We start from the raw sequence: 25,911 nt of genomic DNA on the forward strand, positions 1-25,911 counted from the left end.
CACAACAAATCAACACTATAGTCACCATGGATAAGTTATTTGATACTCTGGCAGAGAACGCCGCTTGATACGCAGGAGCTTAAAAATTGAGGGCGTGGGACACACTAGCTCAAATTAAACTGACAAAATTGAGGAACCAAAATATGACTGGTGGAACAATTCTACCCGACGCTAGCTTTTTGAAACAGGAACATTTGAGTATTTTCCATTTTTAGCCGTCCAATAAACAAATCCTATGGTCAGATCAGGGCTCACATAATTTGGACAGTCAACTTGAATTACTTGCATTCCATGGAAGTGCCCGCGTATCATTGTCATACTCTGCCAGAGCATCCAAGTGTCCCGTTTCTTCGTACAAGCGCGGACAGCTAAAGTGGCTTCCTAGTCAGTTAAATGGACCATGTGCATTGATTATCGGAACCTTTCAAGGGGTAGGTCCCACCATGAATAGACCATGAGCAAAAGTATGTTTGCCATAAAGAATCCTAGCCATACAATCCATGTGATCAATGGTTCACATTCGGTGGCACCCCCTTGTTGCAGAAAACAGAACAATCCGTTTCCTAGCCATGGTGGGCCCTAGGACGGGTCTTAAACTGAAACGAATGGATTCACGCATAACTTCATCATCCATCTTCAACATGAAATGGTTTTTAAAAATAAAAAATAAAAATCAGGAGCCCCTATTAACACCCACATGATTGATAGATGCGCCCCATTCTTCCCTACTTTCTGTAATGCAGAGTGACAAACTCCTGAAAGTAGAAAATAAAGGCGTATCTATCAAACAGGATGGGCATAGATATCAATCCCCAACAAAAGAGAAGCACCAGCACCGTCATCAACCCATTTATTTATGATGGATAAAATGAGATGTAGCAAAAGACCCTTCTAAAAATCTAAATACAGAAAAGAATAGAAAGATATGAGAAGAGAGAAGAAAGGGGTGGTGGACTCACCCTCTAAAACAAAAACAAAAACAGAACAGAACACAATTCACACACAGCTCATGTGATATCTATGCACAATAAGAAGAACACTTACTCAAAAAACTCCCAATCAAACTTAGGGTTGGAATTTTTTGAGGTCGATGGGGTGGGCCCCACTGGATCGAACGTCTCCCATTTCGTCGTCACCACGACAGCAGGAGAAGGGGAATTCCGCTGCGCCATTTGCCGGCTGTTGCCGCCGCCGCCACCAGCCGACATGCCGTTCTTGATCTTGATCAAGTCAAGGGTCTCAACATACTTCTGCACTCTCTTCACCTGCAGAAAATCACAACAAGAGATTAAGCTGAGAGAATTGCAAACTAGAATTGCTGAATTCAGCTGAATTTAGCTAAATTCGATCGGTATCCCAACCTGCATTCTCCTCTGCATCTTTGCATCTCCGTCGACCATGATGCCGTCCAATTTGATCAGCTGCGTCATCAACTGCTCGATCAGATTCAATACGTCGTTCTCAGCAACTTTACCGCCTTTGGAAATTACGGATTCGAGAGCAGAGACCTGTGAGGGAAATTATGAAATTAGAGCTGATTGATCTAATTAAATCCATCTTCTCAATGCTGCAATGCTTGGAAAGTGATTGATTTTATACCTGGCTAGCGAGCTTGTCGACTTCCAAGCTGATCTCCAATATGGACTTTGAGGCTCGCTCCATCTTCGCATTCCGGCGCATTTCAATGTATCGTCGCTCCTGGCTTGTTGGATCCTCGACGAGAACAATCTTCGATCGGTCTTTTACTCCTGCCATATCCAAATAAGCGGTGGAGTCCCTCTCCTTGTCTTTGAACAGCAACTTCTGGTCTAGATGATGCAATCCGGTCGGTGCTGCAAGCAGTTTCTTCAATTCCCCTGCAATTGAAACATGAAGCTTTCAAAAGATGAGGCGAGGCGGAATTGAGAAGTTTATACCACTTCTGCTGAAATTGGATCGTTTCGGCCACAGAAGAGGAGAATTACCGAAGGTTGCTTGAGAGCTGATGTTGATTTCGTGTAGAGAAGAGCCGTATTTGACCCTAACTTTGATGGTTGGAGCCGGAACTGACTCTCGCTCCGAGTCTGGATTCCGCTTCTGTACAAGCATTCCGCCTGGTCTGAGCTCCCAATCGACGGGCTCCGGTCCGCTGCTGCCGGTTTCATAGATTCCGTTCATAGGTGTTCTTCCGGTCTTCATCTTCATTCGCATCATCTCACCTTCTTCTTCTTCTGGACTTGACTTTTTTCCTTAGGGCGGGAAATAGAGATTCTACAGACGCCGAGAGAATGCCGAAAATTCGAGTCTTTTCCTTAGATCTTAAGTTTGAGATGGCCGATAGCCAAAGAAAAGACCTCAGATCTCTCCTCCAGAGATCTGTAACAGAGCCTGCAACATTAGCTCTCTCTTTCCGGCTAGAAAAGGCGGAGAAACGGAAAATGACCCCGTTCTTCTCCGTTTCACCAATGGTACAAGAAAAAAACCTCAGATCTTCGCAATGACCTTCAACCCGACCGTAATTCGGTCGAAAAACCACAGATCGTGCCGTGAAAGTAAACAAAACCACCGATTCGGAGGCGGAAAACCGAATCCGCCTCCGTCCTTCCCAATCTCCGACCGAAAAGCCTCAGATCTCTCTCGCGACAGACATTCCAGCCTCAACGCCTCTCAAATCCTTCCAAAAAAAATCAAGAGGCGGAAGATCTTCCCTATCAGAGAACCAAAAAACACGCCGAGGAATTGAAAATCAGGATGAAAATCGTGGAATACTCCCGCCTTTGAAATCGCCCAGTTTCTTCTAGAACAAACACGAAGAAGCAGAGAACGCAAGCAAGAGAGAGAAATAAAGAAAACGAATGGCCAGCTAACGAAACTGCGCGGAGAGAAGAATATTTATATATAAATATTAAATATTAAATATTTAAAAAATAAAATAAAATAAAAGCCGCCACTCCAATTAACGTCGAAGGCTTCCGTTTAAAGATAAAAAATCAAAGTCGAAACTACGCTTTTCCCTTTTACTTTTTACTTTCCACCCTCCGGGATGAAAAATCTCACCGATCTCCTTCTGACTGTGCCTTGAATAAGCTTCAACCAGAAGCACGAAAGCGTGGCTGCCAATGGAAAGTTATCGATCGCGATCGAACGGTCAGGCTCTTTTACTTGCTCAAGAGTATACTGTCGTCTTAGATTATTTACTGATACGTGTCATCTCTTTCAGCCTTTCGAATTTAACCGCGTCGGGCTCTAGATTTCATGAAAGAGTGAAAGACGTTCCTCTCTCTCGTGGCTCTCCACTGATACAACTAATGTGTTGGTGATTCCACGCGTGTGTGAGAATTTTGACATTCCACCCTCATTCACACGTGCTAATGTGGAACATGTATGGCTAATCAGATCTTTCCAAGGTCGGTTAGTAGGTCGAGAATATCTATCTAAAGTTGTAGTCCATATGAAGATCTCAAGTGGACCATAGATTACACGAAAATGGACGGTCAGATACAGTATTTTATTTTATTCCTTGTACGCAGGAGTGAAAGGGCCTGAATTTTTAGACAGGAATCTAATAATATTTCCAACCATATGGAAAGCTCAGATCTAGAGCGTATCACATCTATTAATACGTTTGCCTGCGCGTGGGTGGGTGGGATTTACACGCGTGTGGAATTAGCAACCCTCAAGAGTCATGTGTTGTGGGCCGTACGATAAAGATTGGTGGTCCGCAGGAGAATCAGTTTTACGGTCCTTCACTATCCATACGCTCATGTTCAATGATCGGAACCGTTCACCATGTGTACCTCACCACGATTAGATGATCTGATGGTCCCTCAAACGAAAAGTTACACTTAGAAGGCGGAACCGTTCATATTCTACATACCTGCTATTCCTGTAACTTAATGGACAGGATCGTCCCATTGACGAAACATGAGCCACGGCATTAGGATCGAGATTAGCGGTTCCAAATCTCCAGCCACAAGTGGTGAACGCAAGTTTTGTTTCTGGAATCCGCAGTCTACATTTCAGGTTTATCCCGCGGTCTACTAAATCTCTCTTCTTCTTTCCATGTGCAGACGAATCATACCATTCCCTGATCTGGAAAGTCAAAGCAAGTTGGCCCACTTACTAATCACCGTTCGATCGACAGTAAGTTTTTTTAACCCCTCATTTTGTCACCTGAGTCTATTATATCGAATGATATGGATTAGAAGTGGGGCCCACTTCCCATTCCTATTAGATAGGACATATCACCCACTTGGATCCCACCATCTAAAATAAGCAAGTGGCCCACCTTCCATTGAAATGTTTTCACCTATGTAGAAAACTCTACCATACGTACTTCACAAAACTAATGCCTCCCTCTTGAATTGTGATTAAAAATAGTAATTTCCCCAAAGAAAAAGATCGCGTGTGGAAGGATGGCTATGATTTATGGAAGTGTATTGCACGAAGTGTACCGTCAAAAAAGAATCCCTTCTAATTTTTATAACCGTCCAAATCCCTGGGCCCATCACTTTTAGGGTTGTTCATCAAATTCAACAAAAATAGGCCCATCGTTTGGAGTTTATGATTGTCCAATCAATCAAAATTTCAATTTGTGGCCCATATACAGCGACGCCAACAGCTTGGACGGTTTGGATTTGCTTACACGTGCGCACGTGTGCAGCTGTCCCGTTACACATGCCGATTGCCCTTATCAGGCGTGAGTTGGATTGTTTTATTTTCCTGTAAAATCATTTTCAAGTCAACTAAAGACATGTTTCCTATTACGTCGCCCCTAGGCATTCTCACAATCATCGTGTCCTGTTTCGGCAACTTCACGAAAGGTATGAACTACTTGTGACCACCTGAAATTGTGGTCCACCGCATATCAACACACCATACGTGCGCCCTCTCCCGTTGCTGTTTCTAACACCAACTGTCCCCTTCACCTGGCCCGGTGATCGAACCGTTCAGTGAGATAAATCCGCCTTTGATGGGGCACACATTAACATCAACACCATCTAGAGATCTCAACCGTATGATCAGTGTACTTGTACCGTTGAAAGTAAGCCATTCATTCTGTGTAGTGCGGGTTCTGTGCACGATGGTTATATCTTCGGTCCGTAACCTGTACGGAGGACCGTAACGCCTTGGAGGCCTACAATTTCGCGTGGTACCGAATGGTATGTTACCTGAAACGTAAAGCTACTCAGTGACGGGGATATGTTTGTCATTCTAAAAGAAGACAGCTGTAACGTTTCTTATTCACTGCCACGAAAGGGACGACACGTCACTTCTCCGTAAAAACCAAGTCAGTCGAGCGGCTTACGTCATCTCCTTCAAGACACGTGTCATACATCGGGCGAAGCACCAGAACACACCGTAATCTAGGTCACCTTTCCTTTTTATCGCTTGCTCCAAAAAAGCCCTGCCGTTTGTTCTAGCTACGGTTACTCTCTTTAGGTAAGAATAGATCGAGGAGGCGATTCGTGTGTCACCTGCTAATTAGATACACGTGTTATAGATCCAAGCCATTCATCGGGTGGAACACTTCAATATCATACCAAGAACCTAAAAATCAGCAGGAAAAATAATTAGCATGGGTACATAAATTAATTCTATGATTCTACCCGTCCATATTTCTCAGATGTATAGGTCCAGTTAATACATTGGACAGCAGTGATTTCCTTCCATGGTATTTTAAACTGTGATCCGCACCTGATGAATCGTTCGGATCTCGAACACACGTTTCATATCGACACGTGTGTCGCGATTCGTCTCATTAATATCCTCCCGCAAATGCACCTAGTACTCTCGGTCCACTAACCTAACCCAACACCACCGACACTCCAGCAGACGGCTAGCACGAGGCAACTCCCGCGCCACGTGGCACACCCGTAGCCGTGCATCGCGCTCTCCCACGTGCCAGTCCGTTGAACGTTATAAGTATTCGAAGGAGAAGGTGTAACCCAGTTGTATACAGCAATTCATGTCCCCCTTTTCTTAATCTGATTTTATACCGTCATTTCACCAATCAGAAACGTTGATATGATGGGACCCACCTTAGATGGGCACAGGACCTAAAAATACCATCGATTAAAGGCCAACTTTTACAGAATACTTATAATTCTCTTCCTGGACCGTTATTTTGTTTCCCATCTATTGAATGGTTTAAGATTTTTCCATCAGTCAGATTTTAGTACAATTCCTAACAACGAAAATATCAACGGTTTAGATCACCGAACAATGGACCCCACTTGTACGACCAAGAACCCTATCGATATTGTACGTATCCCTGGGCCCGAAAGTCGAATAATTGCTGTATTTTTAATAGCGGTTGGGATTTCAAATGCAATTGATTAAAGACAAGGTAACCACCTTAGATCATATGGTATTAAGAAAATAATATCTTTAACGTGAAAAAATCATTTTCTTATGATAGATGGAAGGTGGTATCTCTAAATCATTATTCGCTTCGTCTTCGTGGCTTTTCTTATAAAGCGTTTTTGGTGACTTTTCAGTTTTTGTCATGTGCCCGACTCATCATGCATGTAATACCAAAAGATCTACGGTATCTACACCCTCCACTATTCTTCAAGTGTGTTGGTCAAGATCCAACCGTACGCGTGGCGGGCGGGTTCAGCAACGAAAGCCATCCAAGATGTGGTCCGTCGGCCCATCTTGGATGGAGTAGAGCTCAAGATTGCAGTGCACTGAACGATCTTAACTATCTGATTTCGCCTCGGTACCGTAGACTGCGGTTTCTAGAGATGTATGGATGCGGCTTGGATGGATCCCTGACTATGGGGTCCATGTGATATTTGTTGTATATCAACGCCGTTCATCTGTTTTTTCATATCCTTTTAAGAGATGGGACTAAAAATTAAGTAGATCCATGTCTCATGTGAACCACACCACAGGAAAGAGTGGTGATTTGAACGACCATCATTAAAAACTCCCTGGGGGCTACCGGAATGTTTATTTTCCATCCAACCCATTGGTAAGGTCACGAAGACCGGGTCGAACGGATAACACAGATATTGGCTTGATCCAAAACTTTTGTATCATGGCCTCCAAGACATTTTTATTGCTCAATCACAATTTTTATGGTAGTGTGATTAGTTAGCTTTAAAATACAAATATAATAAACTAGAATAATAATAGGAGAAAATTTAAAAAATAATAAATTAAAATAATATTATTTGAAAGATTTTAGAGAGTTGAGACACTTATTGTCATTGTCTTAAAAACATATTTGCCCCTCCTATGAAGACAATCCCTGATGCACTGGTCCAGTAAGTTTACTCCTGAAATACAACAACTCTCTTCAAAAATGAATTACTTAGATCTAGTGCATTCTTAATCACAACCACACCATCTCCAAAATACTGGAACTAATTTACCCAGAAAGAATACAAAGGGAAAATCCAAATAAAAGAAAATTTTCGGAATTAAAAGGAGATGTCTTTATGAAAGAAAGTGAGGTAGTCGTTGGGACTTGAGGCACATGCATGCGGCATAATAAATGTATATCGGCGGATGCTGGCTTATTAACTTTAGGTAAGTGTACCGAAAAAACCAAAAATGTCTAATCAAAGATCGTGTTATGCTGCGCCTCGCCTCACCTTGCCACGATTGTGTGTGCACTTGCGAGATTACTCCCATGGCATGCCTCTGTTTTTCAATACAAACGATTAGTAAGGAGTTTCGATATAATGGCTTATTTTTCTTAACAACTTTCCAATGTAAAATAAAACTAAACATAATTAAGACAAGTTGGTCATGAAGTATTGTGCCCCTCCCCATAAATAGAAATTGATATAGTCGAGCACCCCACTGCTTAATGTATATAACAATTTTGAATATTATCTTGCACTACTTACCTAGAATGCAATACTCACAGAAATCCACATGCATGCCTTAACTCCTTTCAACAATTTCCGTTTGTAGAGTTTCATCATACCCCTCTTGCTCATATGTCCTAACTGCATATGCCACAAATTTGTATCATCTGTGTTGTTTTTAACTGTGAGGTGGGAGTGACCTCATCCATAACTATACTGCAGACCAACTTGTACAGATTTCCAACCTTATTTCCCTTCATGAATACCATTTTTACCTCTTCTAACTTTTAATACACAGCTGGATGTGGTGAATGTGTAACCATTCCTATTTAAAACTCTTAAGGATATTAAATTTTTCTTTAAGATCTGGGACATGCCTGATATCACTAAGAGTCTGAATGACTCCGTTAAATATCCTTACCTTAAAAGTCTCTATTCTGATAGCCTTGCACACTGCATCATTTTCTATCAGAACACTTTCACCATCATAGGACTTGTAAGAATCGAACCAAGTCATATCCGAACACATGTGATACGAACATCCTAAATATATAATCCAAATGTCTGAGAGACGACTCATACCTGAAGAGACCGAGAGGATGTCTCTTTCTGAGGTCTCTTCTACTACATTCGTTTATTCACCTATGTTCCATTTTCTTTGTTTATGTTTTCCATATCATCATTTCATTTCTAGTAGTCACTCTTCAAGTGTCCTTTAACGTTGCAATAAAAGCAACTATCATTTATTCACCTGTGTTCCATTTTTCTTTGTTTATATTTTCCATATCATCATTTCATTTCTAGTACCCACTCTTGAAGTGTCCCTTAATGTTGCAATAAAAGCATTTGTCATTTACCTTCGACTTTGATCTGAACTTTTTCTTTTTGTCAAACCGATATCGCTCCACGGATCACCCACGTCCTTGACCCTCAGCATTTCCACCTGAGAGTCCGTATCACTTGACTTCTTCTTCATCTCATTAGAAACGAGCATTGCGGTGATTTCTCCAAGATTCACTGTATTCTTTACATATAGCATAGTAGTGACGAGATGGTCATATGACAAGGGAAGTGATGTTATAAGTCGCACTGCTTTATCTTCTTCCTTGATTATCAATTTGAGTCATACTAATTCACTACATATCTTTGTAAACAAGTTCATGTGCTCTAGGAGATCCAATCATTCGTTCAATTTCAACTCGGAAAGTTGTTTCTTTACAAATGACTTATTTGCGAGGGACTTCAACATTTACAGGTCTTCTAGCTTCTTTCACATCCTCAAGGGAGATTTCTCATCTAAGACGTTGTACATAACCCCATCCAACAAACATAAATGGATGGTGCTCATAGCTTTCTTCCCGAGATCGCTCAAGTCATCATTCGAAATCTTCTCCGATTTTGTTTCCAACGACACCTTACTCAACCTTTGTGAAACTAGAATATTCTTGACCTTCTATTGGCATAAACTGAAATTGTTCTTCCCATCAAACTTCTATATATTAAATTTTGATTCTAACATCTTCGCTCAAACCCAAACATCTAACTTGACGCCTTGATACTACTTTCTTGTGAGTAAACCCACTCTTCTTCGATTACATATGTATCTGATCTCCCCTTACGATACCCACCTTTAAGAAACCCCTAGATTCCTTAAGAAATCCTTTTCAAATCCTTTACAAGTATAGAAACTCCTCTCCCTTGACAAACCCTAATCCCTTGAAAGAAAATACTTGTGTTTGATTTAAGCCCTAATGGGAAAAAATAAAATAAAATAAAATCGAGCTTTAATACCATATTTTGGGCAAAATTGTGAAATTGGACAGTTGCACCATGGTCGTTCGACGATCAATTGTGAACATCACATCGAGTCACGGTCGATTGTAGAATTCCAAGGTCAACGTGAACATCACAATGAGTCACGGTCGACCATGGATTCTAATGGTTGACCGTGCCCTATAGAATACATGACATTTACACAAAACTTAAATTGTACACATATTTCATATTTATTTTGATTTTTCTTTTCCACTTTAGGAATAAGTCACATACTAATCATACTTTTAAGAGAATAATAATTCATATGACCTAGTCTAACATGTCACATATTAAGAGACTTAATCAAGTAAGCAGAATAATTAGCACTGTTATCATTCATAACACTTAATGTGAATAATCCATTAGTTAAATAGACTTTATCAACAAAAGTATCATTTTTAGAGAAAACACATTTTTCATAGTCAAAAATTAACTTAAACTCATTTTCGTCAATAATCGAACTAAAGACAAGATTTTTCCATAGGTTTGGTATATGCAACACGTCTAGAAAAAACAACAACTTTCCATAAGTAAGCTTCAGGCTCACTTTCCCCTTGCCAACAACCTTTGCTTTGGATGATTTTTTTATGAAAATATCTCTCACATCCTCTACATTCTCATAGGAGGAAAGGAACCACGGTTGTAACAAAGATACTTGGTGGAACTTGAATCAATATACCACTCATTTGAGCCACGAATAATGAGTGCTTCAGTGATGACTCCCACAAACTCTTCGACAACATGTGTGTGCTTTTTTCCTTCTTATCTCCTTTATAGAATCAGCATTTCTTAGCAATGTGTCCATTTTTCACACACACATAGCATCTTTCATTCTTTTTATTGTTCTTGTCTTTTCTTTTTCTTTTCTTTTTTTCTTTAGCCATGTGGATGCTTTTTCTTTTGTAGTCTAAACCTTCTGTTTTCTTAACTCTTCTGATTATTATCAATAGGGTGGGACTTAATTATAGATTCTAAATTCAAATAATATTTATCATGGTTTTTAGCTTCCTCTTTTATAAGTACGTGAAGAATGAGGTCATCCAAACGCATGTCTTTTCTCTTATATTTTAGAGAATTTTTATACTCTTTTTAAGATTATTAAAATTTTCAATTATTACAGTAACTTGGAACAATCATCATACCTTTATACAAGATTTCATGAGCTATCTTCTGTAAATCATGCACCCAATATACTATAGACTTATCATCAGACATTTTAAAATTAATGTAACGATACTTCTTTATTCCAGCATCCTTCGTTTTGAATTTCTTTTCAAGATGATTAAACAATTCTTTAGTAATGGAGAAATAACAATAGATATCATAGTTCTCGTTGGTCATTACATACAGAATATGATTCCAGTGCAAATAGTCATCATTCTTCCATTTTGATAATTATAAGATGTCACTGCCTCATTCACCACAAATAATGGGGCAAAATCTTTAATAACATAAATTAACTTAATGGTAGTCATATATTACTTCATTTTCTGAAGCTCTTCCCATCAAAAATCTCGATTATACGAGTCTCAGAAACGGTAACCAGAGTGTTGATATTTTTTAAAGAGAAATTTGTCTTTAGATTGTTGGTTCTAAAATACAAATATATAACAAAAAATTAAAGAAATAATAAATCAAAATAATAATGAAAGAATCTAGAGAGCTGAGACGCATTATTGTCACTATCTTAAAGACGGATTTGCTCCACAGGAAGATGATCCATGATACACCAGGTCTCAGCAAAACTGCCCAAGAATACAACGACTCTTCTCCAAGATGAACAACTTAGATCTGATGCACTCGTGATCAAGTTTGCCCAGGGATAGAACGACTCTCCTCCAAAATGAACATGTTAGATCTGTGCACTCTTGATCACAGCCACATGAATTCAAAAATATCCAAACTAATTTGCCCAGAAAGAACACAGAAGGAAAATCCAGATGATAGAGAATTTTCAAATAATTTACATTGGAGAGGAGATGTTTTTATAAAGAAAATGTAGATAGTTGTTAGAACTGAGGCACATGCAAGCGGCGTAATAAATGCATATTGGTGCATGCTGATTAAATACACCACGCCACGTCTATAGCCATATGCACGCATGCATACTTTTGTTTTCCAATACAAAGGATTCATGAGGAATTTTAATATAAAGACTTAGTTTTCTAATAACTTTCTAATATGAGATTAAACTAAACATAATTAAGATAAATTGATTAACAAATGTAAATTTTATTTTATTTTTAAATTTTGAAACCTATTTTAATATAACATGGTCCAGATAGAGATCTGATTCATTTTTGAGCCCGTGCTCTAAGATGGTCTGAAAAAAACGGATGGACAGCGTGGATATACAACCAATACATCACGGTGGGCCCCACAATCAGGGATCCACCGAAGCCGCATCCAAGTTATATAACCGGCTGCACTGTCGGTGGCCCGTTCACACCCTAGATTGGAGAAATCCTAACCCTCCAATGGATTGTCAACCAATGGAAAGGTTAAAGAGAGAATGCACCAACCGTTCAAATTCATCCAAGAGAAACGGCGAAACATCATATAGATAGGATCTTTTGATATTGGGTTTTTTGTCGCATGGGCCCACCCACAGTGAGCCCTTTCATATCAACCGTTTAGGTTAACCCAAACGAATAGTGGGCCCCACTTATTCAAACTGAGTATCTTAACCGTACGGTGCAACCTCTCGGCCCCAGCGTTATATAACTCTTGCATTTCTGTCCATTGCCCAATAGAATAGCACTGAGGTTGGTTAGGATATTCCCATGATGTACCTTGCGGAATCTACACCATCCACTGTGGGCCTGGAACTTGGAAGGTATGATTGATGTACATTCATGCCACGTGTATGGTGGGTGAGACACCACCATCTACAGATGAACTATCAGCTTTAGCTTGTCTAAATGACAAAGTTCATATACGGGCCTCTTTTTCACAAGGTGCCATGACAGTGGCCCTTGTGCTTTTGTATTTTTCTTTCCAAAGGATTACATTATTTCAAAGTACTGAAATTTGCATCTCCACTCCTAAATTAGAATACCAAACGAGTTGTGCGATACTCCAGTTTCATATGACTCCTGATATTTGGGCACTCAAATCAAATAAACAAAATTGTGGAATTCATCATCGCAAAGTTCCATGTCCAAAATTAGATTGATTGTACAATCCTAACCTTTGATTGGTGGACACTTTTTTGCTGAAATAAGATTGTTGGATATTTTTTAATTTTTAACCATTGAGTATAAACGTCCACCAATCTGATAGTCAGATAATCAAATACGTGTAATTTTTAGTTCATCATACATCTAATGTAGGACAGATGGTTTAAACAGTTTGATTTGATTTAATTATTTTCCACGTTTGCAATTTTTAAGTAATTATAAGTGCCTGTGTATCATTAGGCAGACTCTACCAGAGTATTAAAGTTTTTCTCAATAGCAAATGACTAAAGGTGTCCGGATAACCTCTGATTGGTTCGTATAGGAGGTGGACCCCACTCATCAGAGAATGGGGAATTTTTCTCCTACCTTAATACTTATTCAGAGGGGTGTGTCGGCATACCGTCCAAACACGTGCGTTGATTTATAAAGTTATGATGCATATTACGTAAATAGAAAGTGTCCCTGTGGGCAAATCCGTCCGTACAAGTGGGGCCCATGGAGACCATGATCTAGGTTGTTGATCTCGTGCGCTCTACTGCCCATCGTGACTCCTTAAAAAATCTTCCAGATCCGACGTTCCAAAACCCTTCGATCCGTGTCCCGGAGATATACAGATAGGAGGAAAATACTGCTAACCGTTTAAAAGTTCTAAGATTTAATGGATAGAATCCACCAATCTTGAAGATTTTTTGGACGTCCCCCATCTGAAGTGGGCCTAATAATATCAAAGGTCTAGATCAACGAACTGTTGCGAAACTTGTAAGATATAGGGGCATTAGGACGCTACGCACATTCTAATGCATCAGGACCGTATAATTAATTGGGCAGAGCATGATGGATGATACGCAGGCGGCTGGTAGTGACTTAGGAACTGAATACGTGGCAGACGAAAAATATAAATTAAATTGTCCAAAAAATAGGTTAGGCTATCATCATCAGAAAACTACACTTATTTGATTATCTGACTATCAGATTGGTGGGCATTTATTGGACGGTTAAAAATAAAAATATACAATGGTTCAAGTGTCCATGAATCAGAGGTTAGGATTATTTAACTAATCTGATTTTTGGATTGTGAAATAGAGACGCTGGAATATACAATTTAGTCGATTTAATTTGAGTTAATGTAAGTTAGATGTACAATTCTTAGCGCCTGCATATCAAACTTCATACTCTGTCGGAGTATCAAATACCTAACCTTAGTTTTGAAGGAAAATTGTACGGTGCTGATGCATGACAACAAGGATAGCGTTCCGATGCATCCATTACGTACGAGTAGGCCACGTGGATTGTAGGCCGTTGATTTTATGGTCCTCATGATAGATGGAGTATGACCGTAAAGATTTCGAGATTGGATGACTCCATCCACTCGATATGACCCCTTTTTTTTCGACCGTCCTTGTGTCTGCTTCCGAATTTATAAGCCACCGATTCAACGCCTGAAATCGTTTATTCTCAGAGATGCTTTATCTTTCAACGGTTGGGATCCCCTAAAACATGGGCCCACATGTACAAACTGGACCATAATCACGTTGTGATGTACCAGGTCCCTCAAACTTCCTTTTAGTTTTAAGGTCCGGCCTACCAGCAAACACACCATGTGGGCCATGGTTTTCATGATCCGAACTGTTGAGTCAGTCTTGGCATGGGCGATGACTCGAATATCTTATTCATTGGATGATCCTAACCGTTCAAACAATGGCCTGCAAATAGACGATCATCCCACTATCATTTGCAAATACTCCCAAGATCTAAAGCGGGGGTAATTTGGGCAATTATGAGAGCAACCCCCCATCCATGATTAGGTCAGTCGGTTCTGATCACTTCAGTGTACTGCTCCACAAATCAACGGTCAGAAATCATCTCTTCGGCTTGATTTTATGACCGTGGCTTGTCCATTGTACTGACCAAAAGATGAACGGTTTGAATCACCTGGATTATCTCCACACGTGGCCCCCCAAGGCAATGCATGGCGGTTGACCGTGAAAGTTTGCAATGAAATTCAATTGTGCATCCAAACGCTACATAAAGTTTTGAAAAGAGATTTAATGAATCAATTTAAGTTGCTCATATGGCACCAATACCACTACCACGAGCTATTGTAGGGCCCACATAAACTTTGAATCAGATCCACCCCGTCCATTAGATGTGCCCTTCTATGTTAGCTCATTGGAACAAAAACCAGCCCTACAGAAACTCAGGAGACTCACACCACGGGAACGGTTGGGAGGGGACACCGAACCAGCATAAACTTCCCCATTGTTTGTGGGCTCTCTTGTTGTGTATATGTCATCTGATCCATTCATCTCACGCACCACACTAGTTCGGAGGGACCCACCAAAAATTAGACCATTGTAGATCACAGGTGGGCCCCACCACGTGATTTCATGGTCATGGAGAAAATACACAATTGTCCACATCCAATTTTCCCGCCCATCCATGTTGTGGACCGAACATCAGATCCACCGACCGTGTAGATTGCCAGACGATACTCCCACAACTACGGCAGCCTACGTATCAACAAAGTGTACATTTGTTAATCCCATTTAAGTTATAGAAAACCAACGGTTCTGCATAGATATCTCGGATGGAGATGTGGGCCAGTGGCAATCAAACAGTTAAGTAATCCATAACGTTGACACTAGAGTCACACTGTCGAGGCCATGCAATATAAAAATAAAAAATAAAAAATAATAAAAATAAAAATAAAAATAATTCTCCAAATTCCTACAGTTGCCTGCATGATAGCTTGTCATGCTGTCCCCTCTTCCAGCACAATGCATCCCTTGTTAAGGACATTTGTACCATACAAATAGTGGGCCCATCACATAGGTACTCAGCTCATCAGATGGGCCACACTGTTGGATTTGACAGATAATTGACATTCTAACTCATTATATAAGTGTGGCCCACCTAATAAGTAGATGGGCCTGATTTATTTATTTTTGAGACGGGTGACCTACCTGACAGGTCCTCTAGCTTGCCATTTGCATGGTACGGATGCCATTTTGACAGGAGAATTAAGACGGCACAACAAGTTATCAGGTATCATGCAGGCAGGTGCAGGTAGTTGGATTTCCTCCTCCAATTCACACAAAAGGACAGGTGAAATGGAAATTGAAGGGAAGATAAATAGAAAGTCCGTAACGCAATGAGTGAGAACTAGCTCTCTTGAGAATGATTAGGCGCATTTTCAAGATAAATCTTTAGTCTACGTCAGATATCTCTATTTATATTAAATGTAAACAAACAAGTCTTTGACATTTTTGTTACTACTGTTAATTTTGCATGACAGAAAATTTTAAATATTCAAAGGTTATAAGAAAAAATATTTAAATGAAGTCAATAATAGTCGTGGAAACTAAAATCACAGACATAAATAAAAATAAAAAAAAAATTAAAAATTAAAAAAAAAAAAAAAACTCAAGCCTTATTTGGCAAATGCTTAAAAATGAGTTCATCTCATTTTAGTTTAACTATGATCTATTAAAGATTTTGATTGCTGATATATAGTTATAGTTAATTCTGTGGATGTGATAGAGTATATCTCAACTTGTAATCTTGATAATCGTGGGTATTGTAGATATATATCATGTGCCTTAGGTAATTTAATTTAGTGTTAACTTAATCAAGCATAATATATATATATAGGTGATAACTATTTACCGAAAAGAGCTTTGTTCCACGGATCTTAGTACTAGAGGTGGGCATCAAGCCAAGTCGAGTCGAGGTGGGCCAAGCTTGGCTTGGCTTGGCTTGTCCCTCATGTACTCGAGTTCGAGCTCGAGCTGGAGCTTGGCCTCGAGCTCAACATTGAAGCTTGGCTTGTTCGCCAAAGTTGTCAAGTCGAGTTCGAGTCGAGCTAGTGGTTCGAGTCGAGTTGAGTTTACCTCGAGTCGAGCTCGAGCTTGTTGAGTGAGAAAGTAATGGATTCTGTTCTTGATCCTCCTCCATTAATAGAAAATTCAAAAATCTTAAGAGAATCAAAGAAAAAGCCGATGAAAAAACCAAACAAAGCTTCGAATCAGATAAGGAAACCTATAAGAATCGATCTGTTCTTAATCTTCTTCTACCAGCAGAAATCCAAGTAAAGAGCTCTAGCCAATCAGATCATTGGATTTCCTTGAAGCTCTAACAAATATGAGAAGAACCCATCTCGAATTTCTTGGGTTTCTCACCTAAGAAGTAGATCTCAAGATATTGAAATCATACTACTGTGGAGCTGAAATGAAAACTAGTGGTGGTGGATGGGGCGGGCATGCGGCTGGCAGTGGGCAGAGAAAGAGAAGAAATGGAAAGGGAAGGGGGTGCGTGCGGTCGGGTAGAGACTCTAGGGTTTGTTTTTTATTTTTTTATTTTTAAGTTTAAACTTAAAACTTATATTAATATTATATACATATATATATAATATAATATTTAATATATTTATTAATTAAGCCGAGTCGAGCTCTAGTTCGAGTCGAGTTGAGTTGAAATGCCCCCTGGTCGAACTTGGCTTGAACTCAACTCGAGCTTCAAATAATTAGCTTGGCTCGGCTCGAATCGGCCATTCAAGCCGAGTCAATTTGAGCTGACTCAAGCTGAGTTGAGCGAGCTTTTCGAGCTAGCTTGGCTCGTGAACAGTGTCACGTCCCAAACTCGGAAAACGGGCTCACAAAATTTTCGATCACCGAATCCGGTGCCAACAGCCTCCGTAGTGCCCCATTCTCGGATTCCAGCACTCTCATGCCAGATTCCGATCCTGGGATCCTACAAGGAGGATTTTCAGTAGGAATTTTTTTTTGTAATGGAGCATAACCATAAGCATAACCAAGTCACAAAACAACATCACCACATATCCACTAAATCAAAATCTTTAAGTACAATGCAGAAAGGGAAATACAGGGTGATCAAAAAGTTTCAAAATAAACTGATGCGCACTTCTGCCTCAGCGTTGCTGCTATCCAACGCTACCTGCACGCAACAGTCGTGCATAAGCTTACAAAAGCTTAGAGGGTGGTGTAAGTGTGTGTGCAAGGCCAGCGCCAAGTGTACAGTATCAGAGTAATGCGAAAATATGCGGTAAGTCCATGAATACTATCAGCTGTACCAAAGCTATATGATGCAAGACATGAATGCTATCGGCCATACCAAGGCCATGCAATGCGAGGCCTATGTAGCCAAATGTCATATGCGAGATGCGAAGCAAGCATGTCAGTCCTCATCAAGTACACATATCAGTACAGTTCCTCTCTGGATATCACCGGGGTCTAATACACTCCACACAGACTGCCTCCTCCCTAGCTGCACAGTCGAGCAAGTGGAATAGACCTCACTATCCGCCTGATCAGTAGTCTACCAATAACTACCTGGCTCGTCGAAAGCGGACTCATTTACGAGCTGGTCAAATTCAGCCTAGCTTATAGCCCCCTCACTCAGGCGGATAAGGCCACACCCCCTTCCAACCGACCACAACACAGTGGGAGACGCAGTCTACTGGTATTCGGCACTCGGGCGCTCATGTATCCACTCGGTCTAAACGTTAGAGCATCTCCTGGTACCAAAAAAGTTCTGGGACTTTCACCTAAGGACATCCTAAGTGCCCACAATGCTAGAGCCAATATTTTCGGTACCCGATACGACCATCCACGATGTGCCTGTGGAGGCCACGGCCCTGATGTCGCTAGGGCATGCAGTGATCAAGTCACACATATGCGGAATGCATGAGTCACATCGTCAAATCATGCAGTAAACCTGTGCGTACCACGCACTCATGTGGGGGCACTCCGTCTCATAAGGAGTCCCGTAAATGTCACAGCCCAACGGCTTATGGTATGATCAAACATTCCTCATATCAAGCACACATATGATGCGTATGGGCATGTATCATGGAGCTATACTAAGCATGTTATAAAGTGATGAATTATCCCTACAATGCAGATGGGCCTAGAAGGCCTACACACCACAAGTACGACCTATCAATGGGCCTTAGGGAGAGTCGTAATACGGACATTTAACCAACATTATACTTGCAATGTGGACGTCAAACAAACATTGCTCCCCAAGGCATGGCCTGCCACAAACCATGGAGAAATCACGCATTGCAATGGACCCTAAGGACAACCCATTGGCCTCGACTCGTGAGCCTTAGGTACATCAAAATGGGCCTAGTCACATGGGCTTTACATTCATCAAATGAGCCGCATTAATGGGCCTCACCAACAGGCCTTATGTACATTGCAATGGGCTATAACCCATGGGCCTTAGAATATATCAGAATGGGCCTAATCACATGGGCTTTATGTATCTCAAATGGGCCACACCAATTGGGCCCCATATGTATATCAAATGGGCCTCATAACACGGGCCTTATAAATGCCAAGGTGGGCCTTAAAAATGGCCACAAATACATACATACATATATATATATATATATATATATATATATATATATATATATATGTATATATATAAATCATGCCAAAGGATCAACCGATCCTCACTTCAAATAATAGTGGTAGGACCCACTTGAACCACATATCTGACTCATTCTTTAGCTCATGCCTTAAAATGAGCTTGCAAAATGGATCGACGGTTGGGGTGCAACATAAGCATCATGGCGGGGTCCACTGTCCAGACAGCGGACAGTGTGGATAAACACATAAGTCACGGTGTGCCCCACCGTCTGCTGGACGGTGGAAATGAAACACTTACATCACGTTGGGCTCCATCGTCCACTAGACGGTGGGAGTAAACCCATAAATCAGTGTGGGTCCCACATGGGGCCCACCATAATATTTATTTTCCATCCAAACCGTTGATAAGGTCGCATGGACCTGGATGAAGGGTAAAAACAAATTTCAGATTGATCCGAAACTTCTGTGGCCCAGAAAGAGTTTTCAAAGGCAAACGTTCAATCCCATTGTTTCCCATGATGTGGGCCACCTGAGTCTTGGATGAGGCTGAAATTTGGAGGGTGGCCCGCTGCCCTAAGGGCCCACCATATGAACGGCTTGGATGACAGATAAGCATCAAGGTGGGGCCCACGGCTGGAGCCGTGGATCCCTGCTGGCCGTCCATCAAACGCAGCAGCGTGCTGTTGCTGTGTCAGTGGCAGCAGACGCTGCCCCTTCTTTCCTTTTTAAAAAAAAAAAAACCGTATTTCTATGGTTTTTCATGTGTAGGGCCCGCTTCAAGGTAATCCACTCTAACCATTAGATTTCATAGTCCATAACAAGTTTATCAAGCCCAATATTGGGCCTGTTTCAGCGTGTAGAAAAATCCAGGGAACTTTAAACGGTGGAGATCACTGTTTGCTAAGCAATGGCCCGCCAGAATCTCAGATTGACCTCATTTTTCGGCTCAACGCCTAAAATGAGATGGTTAATAGGATGGACGGCGTGGATTGAATCCATTCATCAAGGTGGTGCCTAAACAAGTGGGCCACCAAAAAGGCTTGTTAACCAAGCTGATATTTGTGTTTCACGTCCAGCGTCCAGGGACGCTGGACGTTTCTGGCGCATAGAATGTTATAGGGTGGGCCCTGCCCCGGTGGGCCACCACATGGCTAGGTGATGTGGAGCAACACATAGAAAGTGGGCCTCACCTACAAATGACTCGGATCTAATACATGCTTCATGGCGGGGTCCATCCAAGTGGGCCATACAGCCATATCATCACACACAAAGATAACTAAATAAAAAGAGAGGGAGAGAGAGAAAAAGTGGGACACACGTGTGATGGAGGGACCCCGACACTATGGGCCCTCCTTGCATTCAAACATACATCAAGTGGGTCCCATTACATATGGGCCCAACAAATTAAAAATCAATAGTGGAGATCCTTTCTCCACCAAAATAGAAGGTCTAGATGACCCTATTCATACAAGAAAATAAACATCATGATGGGGTCCATGGAGAATGGCCCCGTCATGGAATGATCTTAAGTATCAAGGTGGGCCATTAGCCACATCAAGGGTCCAAAGTGAGATCCATACCATTGATCGGTAGGCCTCACTTGGCCCATCATAAGAACATGAAAATCTAGCATATAGAAGCACCCACCATTGATCTTCTCGGTCCGTTGAAATGCCGGCCTCCTTAAGCTTCACTTTGATGGTGGAAGATGAGAAGTGAAAGGCTAGGATGGAGGATTTGGGATGGGAAAGTGGGACACACACATGCACTCTCTCACATGGAAAAGAGCTTGGACGTGAGCTCTCTTGTTGCTTGGGATAGAGTTGAGAAAATGAGAGAGAGAGAGAAGGAGAGATGGGATGTAAAGAGAGAGAGTGATGGATGTGAGTGATGGGTGAGGTGATGTGTACTTGACTAGCATGGGTGTGTAAGAGAGAGGGTGAGAAAGGGTTGACTTTGGAGAGAGAAAGCATGGGTTGCTTTGTACTTGACATGAGGTGATGGATGGGATTAATTGATGGGATTGATTTGACATATTGTAGAGATTCTCTTGGGATTGCAAACGCGCGGCGTTTTCTTCGAAATAAACACCGGCTCACATCTTCCTACCAGGGTATCGGATCGGTGCGAGAGACGCGGCGTCCGAACCGCGGCGACGGTGCGGTCGCAATGGTACAAGTCTTGATTTAAGCCGACTTAAATCTACAGCATAAGGCTTAGGGTCGATCGCAACATCGATTATATGTCACAGGTTCCCGAAATTCGATAGGAAGGATCGCGGGATTCGAGGGAACAGTACGGACTAGGATATGGGTCTTACAAACAGCCCTACTTAGTACCCCTGATGAGCCATAACCAGCACATATGCTTAAAATACATACCTAGCATCATTAATGAAAATGTATGGTCATCCTATTAGAAATGATTGACTTGGCATTGGTTATACCTTTTGCTCTTACGATATATAAGAGTGTGAGTGTGACATAGACATAAGATCTTACTATGGATCTTTGGACACTTACATTGGTAGATCAAAGATCAAGTGGATAGTTTGGGAGCCTGTTAGCCTAGAGCATTGTGATTGTGTAATCAAAGTCATGATCGTGTGCATAAGTTTATGATCGATCCTTAGATTTCAGGATTTATAAGGGTTTTGGATCTTAACTCTGCGGCTTAGGTTTACTTTGTGAGGTTTTTTAGAGGCCACTGACAGTGGGTGATGCTAGGTATGTCTATTAAGATTAATTTATTATTGCATAGGCTAAAAAAGGTCAAATAGGTTTACTATAAGACTTGTTTAGGGCTAGATACGATTAGATCAAAGAATCATCAAGTGATTTTACCATCAGGGCCAATACTTAGAAGGTTTCAATTGGCTTTAAAAATAGTTTTCAACTGTTAAAGTTTTGTTTTAACCATTAAAATTGTTCTAATCGCACTTGATGATGATCTAATGGCCCTGATCTAATGGTCCATTACGTGATCAGTATCGGATCTAAAATTATGATAGATGATTAAAAAAAATTTGTAAAAGAATAGATCATAAGTATACACACGTGTAAGGTGAATTAATGAACTTCCTTCATAGTGGGGTATACCGAAGTCTATATGGTGGCAGAGCATTGTATTATATGCAACCCAAAAACCCTAAGTACCTGTTTGGAAGACACGATTAAATGGTATAAAATTGCATTTTGTGGAATTAACATATTTATTACACAATGATTATATGTTTGAAAATACCAAGGTATTTTGTATTAAGTAAAACCTATATTTGGTGGACCGTGTAATTGTAATTAATGAATCAAATTTCACAACTGATGCCCATCACATGCATATATATGTAATTTGATTTTCATGTGTAAATGGTGCATATGGATGGACAACATGGATAAAACACATGCATCGATGTGGGAGCCATAGATGTAGTGGAATTAAAAATCCAACCATATCTCCTACGTAGACTTAATGTTATGATACTTGGATTAATCCAATTCTTCCTATTGTTTCCAAATACCGGATGAAATTTGCATTGGACTAAATGCAATTCAATATCACCTAATCCCATCTTTTAAACAAACCTTAAACTGGATGCATTGGACTAAATTTGCATTGGACTAAATGCAATTCAATATCACCTAATCCCATCCAAATACCGGATGAAATTTACACTTGATTTTCATGTGTAAATGGTGCATATGGATGGACAACATGGATAAAACACATGCATCGATGTGGGAGCCATAGATGTAGTGGAATTAAAAATCCAACCATATCTCCTACGTAGACTTAATGTTATGATACTTGAATTAATCCAATCCTTCCTATTGTTTCCAAATACCGGATGAAATTTGCATTGGACTAAATGCAATTCAATATCACCTAATCCCATCTTTTAAACAAACCTTAAACCCTCCTCTGTATGTCGATGAACCTAAAAGAGAGAGAGAGAGAGAGAGAGAGAGAGAGAGCTTGGACGTTTCTCCCCTTAGACATCCCCACTTTGTGTGTGTAAAGTGGGAATTTTCACTTCTCATCTTCATCCTCCATTCTCCATCTTCTTTTTGTGGTCCACCTGGAGTGGACAATCTACGTCATCCTTGGCCCCTACTAGAGAATCTGACATGCTCTCTTTTAGGATCCTAACATATGTGATAAATTGGGGAAGCATCTCATAAGTTTGATGATTGACATCAATAAATTTTACAAATGGAAAGTGATCGTGCGATTGAACCTGCAAAGGTATAATCTAAACCATTCATTAGTTTATATATATTTCTAGAAATTTGATATTCATGATACGTGGGCAATTTCGGGAGTTTGATCCTTCGAAAAAATTATGTATATTTGTTACATTTACAAATAATAGAGTCAATAGGGTGAAAGCATAGCGACACCAAGTTAGGCCCAACTGTGAAGACTGTCTATCTTGACACCAAATATAAGATAACCACTTATAATAGTATAGGTCTGTCCATGTACATATATGTTCATAGCCAAGGCATTGAGATCCATAGATTACAACTCTCCCCAACCACACAAGCTAACGTTTCCAATCTCAAAGTGTTTTAAGATCAATAAATCTATAATAATAAAAACATGTTTTACACACAATAACTAGGCCCATTAATGAATGATCATATAAAATAAGTCAAGGAAATATATCATTAATTTTTAATAGCACTACCACAACATAGGTAGTGTGATTAACGCGTCCACATATGGGCTTGTAGCATATGTAACAGGACTCATCCACGATAGATAGTGCAAATAACATATGTGCACAATAATCCAAACTATCAAAATCATGAGCCGTATTGTAAACAACATAACCCAAAATCATATGGATCCGATGATTTCAACCATCCCATTTTGCCTATCAAGTATGGATGAATGACCATTTTTTTAATATAAATTTGATAACCAACAATAGGATAAGATCATCCTATCATGTTGTTTTCGAGCTATGCTACATCCCTCATGAGGCCCATGATTTTGACAATTTGGATGATCTAAATGCATTTATGCCATATAAATTATGAGAAAGTTATTGAAATTGGCAATTAAGATTATCCAGCTTGGGACAATTCAGAGCATGGTCCATCAATTAGTACTTCTATCAAACCGTGTCAATGCACCAGCCCCACAATAAAGTTAGTCTACTGGTCCAATTCTCTAGGCTTTTAGCGCATTCATAATACATAAGGTGTATTATGTGTGAGACACCATGCTGCGACTTAAACATGGAATAAATACATAACGTGTTCGTACCGTCAATCATGAAAATTGGGTACATGAATCCGTTAACAATCTACATCAAGTATCAATATGATGGGTACATAGTTGTTTATGATACCATTAATGCAGGCATTTTGTAGAATATCAGATCATCTTATACATCACATTAAAAGTATTTAAAGAACTAATTGTATATTATAGCAATATCTGAACATAATATTAGAATGCTCATAGGTAAAATCATATTTGAATGGGCAGTCATATTTTAGGATGGTTAAATTCTTAAATCTTCCACACCTTCCACACTTCTAGATAATTGAGATGGGACTGTTAGTTTTCCCTATTTCATGTAGGTGAGGAGACCAACACTCTATTATATAACTCTTAAATCTGTTTGTAACAAGATCTGTCGATGACATCGACATACCACTTAATTTCATCAAGTAGACGTCAATGCCATCAACGGATGCTCGATCCCATCTAGAAATTTTTAAAAATCCTTGTTCATTGCTGGACAATTTGAAGGTTGCTACTTAATGTCATCGAAGGCTCTTCAATGTCATCAATTGGTTTTTGATGGCTGTCGATGCCATCGAAAGTACCATCAAAAGTGTGCATAGAATTGCAAGAGTGCATGATTTGTTTCCTATTTCGATTACGGTAGAATATATATTAGGTGTAATCAAGATTAGGGTTCTCTAAACGTGCTTTAAAGGTTTGAGAGGGATTTTAAAAGAAAAAAGGGCTTGGGCTTTTCCTTCTTGAGGGCTTTGATTGGTAAGGTTTTCATCACTTGTAACTTCGTTTTCATAGTGCATTATCACTTTGTGCAGTGGTTTTTTCCCACAAGAATTTTTTCACGTAAATTTGGATTGTTCTCTAGTTGGATTTATTTGTGTGGTTGTGATTATCTTATTTGATCCCTCTCTGTGTGCTTCTGTGAGTCTCAACAAGTGGTATCAGAGATAACATTAAGAAACATGAATTTGAATACTAGTTATCTATAGCATCTAATATGAAATTCGAAGTAAAGAAATATTCCAAGAAAAATAACTTTAAACTATGGAATATGAAGGTGAATGACCTTTTAGTTCAACAAAGATTGAAAGACACACTTTTTGAAAAGTTACCGAAAACTATGAAAGAAAAAGAGTGAAATAAGTTAGATGAAAAGGCCAATATCTCAATCCAATTATGTCTAACAGATGAGGTTATCTATAATGTTATGAAAGAGAATACTATAGTGGATACATGGGCAAAGTTAGAGAACATCTATGTGAAAAAGTCTCTTGAGAATCGTTTATATCTGAAGTTATAGTTGTTTCATCTAAAGAAGACTAAGGGGGCTGACGTTGAGACCTACATCAGTGACTTCAATAAGCTCGTCTACAAGTTGTTAGATGTGGATGAAGTGATGAAGGATGAAGATTAACCATGTATTCTGTTGAATTCTCTTTCAGCATTGTATGAGTCATTCAAAAA

The 25,911-nt window shown here is 40.0% G+C and overlaps 1 protein-coding gene across 1 annotated transcript; it reads right to left on the reverse strand.

The window, feature by feature from the left end:
* Positions 1-825: 825 nt before the first annotated feature.
* On the reverse strand, positions 826-2,822 carry LOC131248496 (BAG family molecular chaperone regulator 1-like). The gene is made up of 4 exons (XM_058248789.1): positions 1,965-2,822; positions 1,600-1,856; positions 1,362-1,508; positions 826-1,265 (listed from the first exon to the last, which is right to left on the reverse strand). Exons 1-4 carry the CDS (start codon positions 2,191-2,193, stop codon positions 1,041-1,043), a joined length of 858 nt encoding a protein of 285 aa, XP_058104772.1. The 5' UTR covers positions 2,194-2,822; the 3' UTR covers positions 826-1,040.
* Positions 2,823-25,911: the final 23,089 nt, after the last annotated feature.

Source organism: Magnolia sinica, chromosome 6 (genome assembly GCF_029962835.1).
Source record: "Magnolia sinica isolate HGM2019 chromosome 6, MsV1, whole genome shotgun sequence".
In the NCBI taxonomy this organism is placed as follows: Eukaryota; Viridiplantae; Streptophyta; class Magnoliopsida; order Magnoliales; family Magnoliaceae; genus Magnolia; species Magnolia sinica.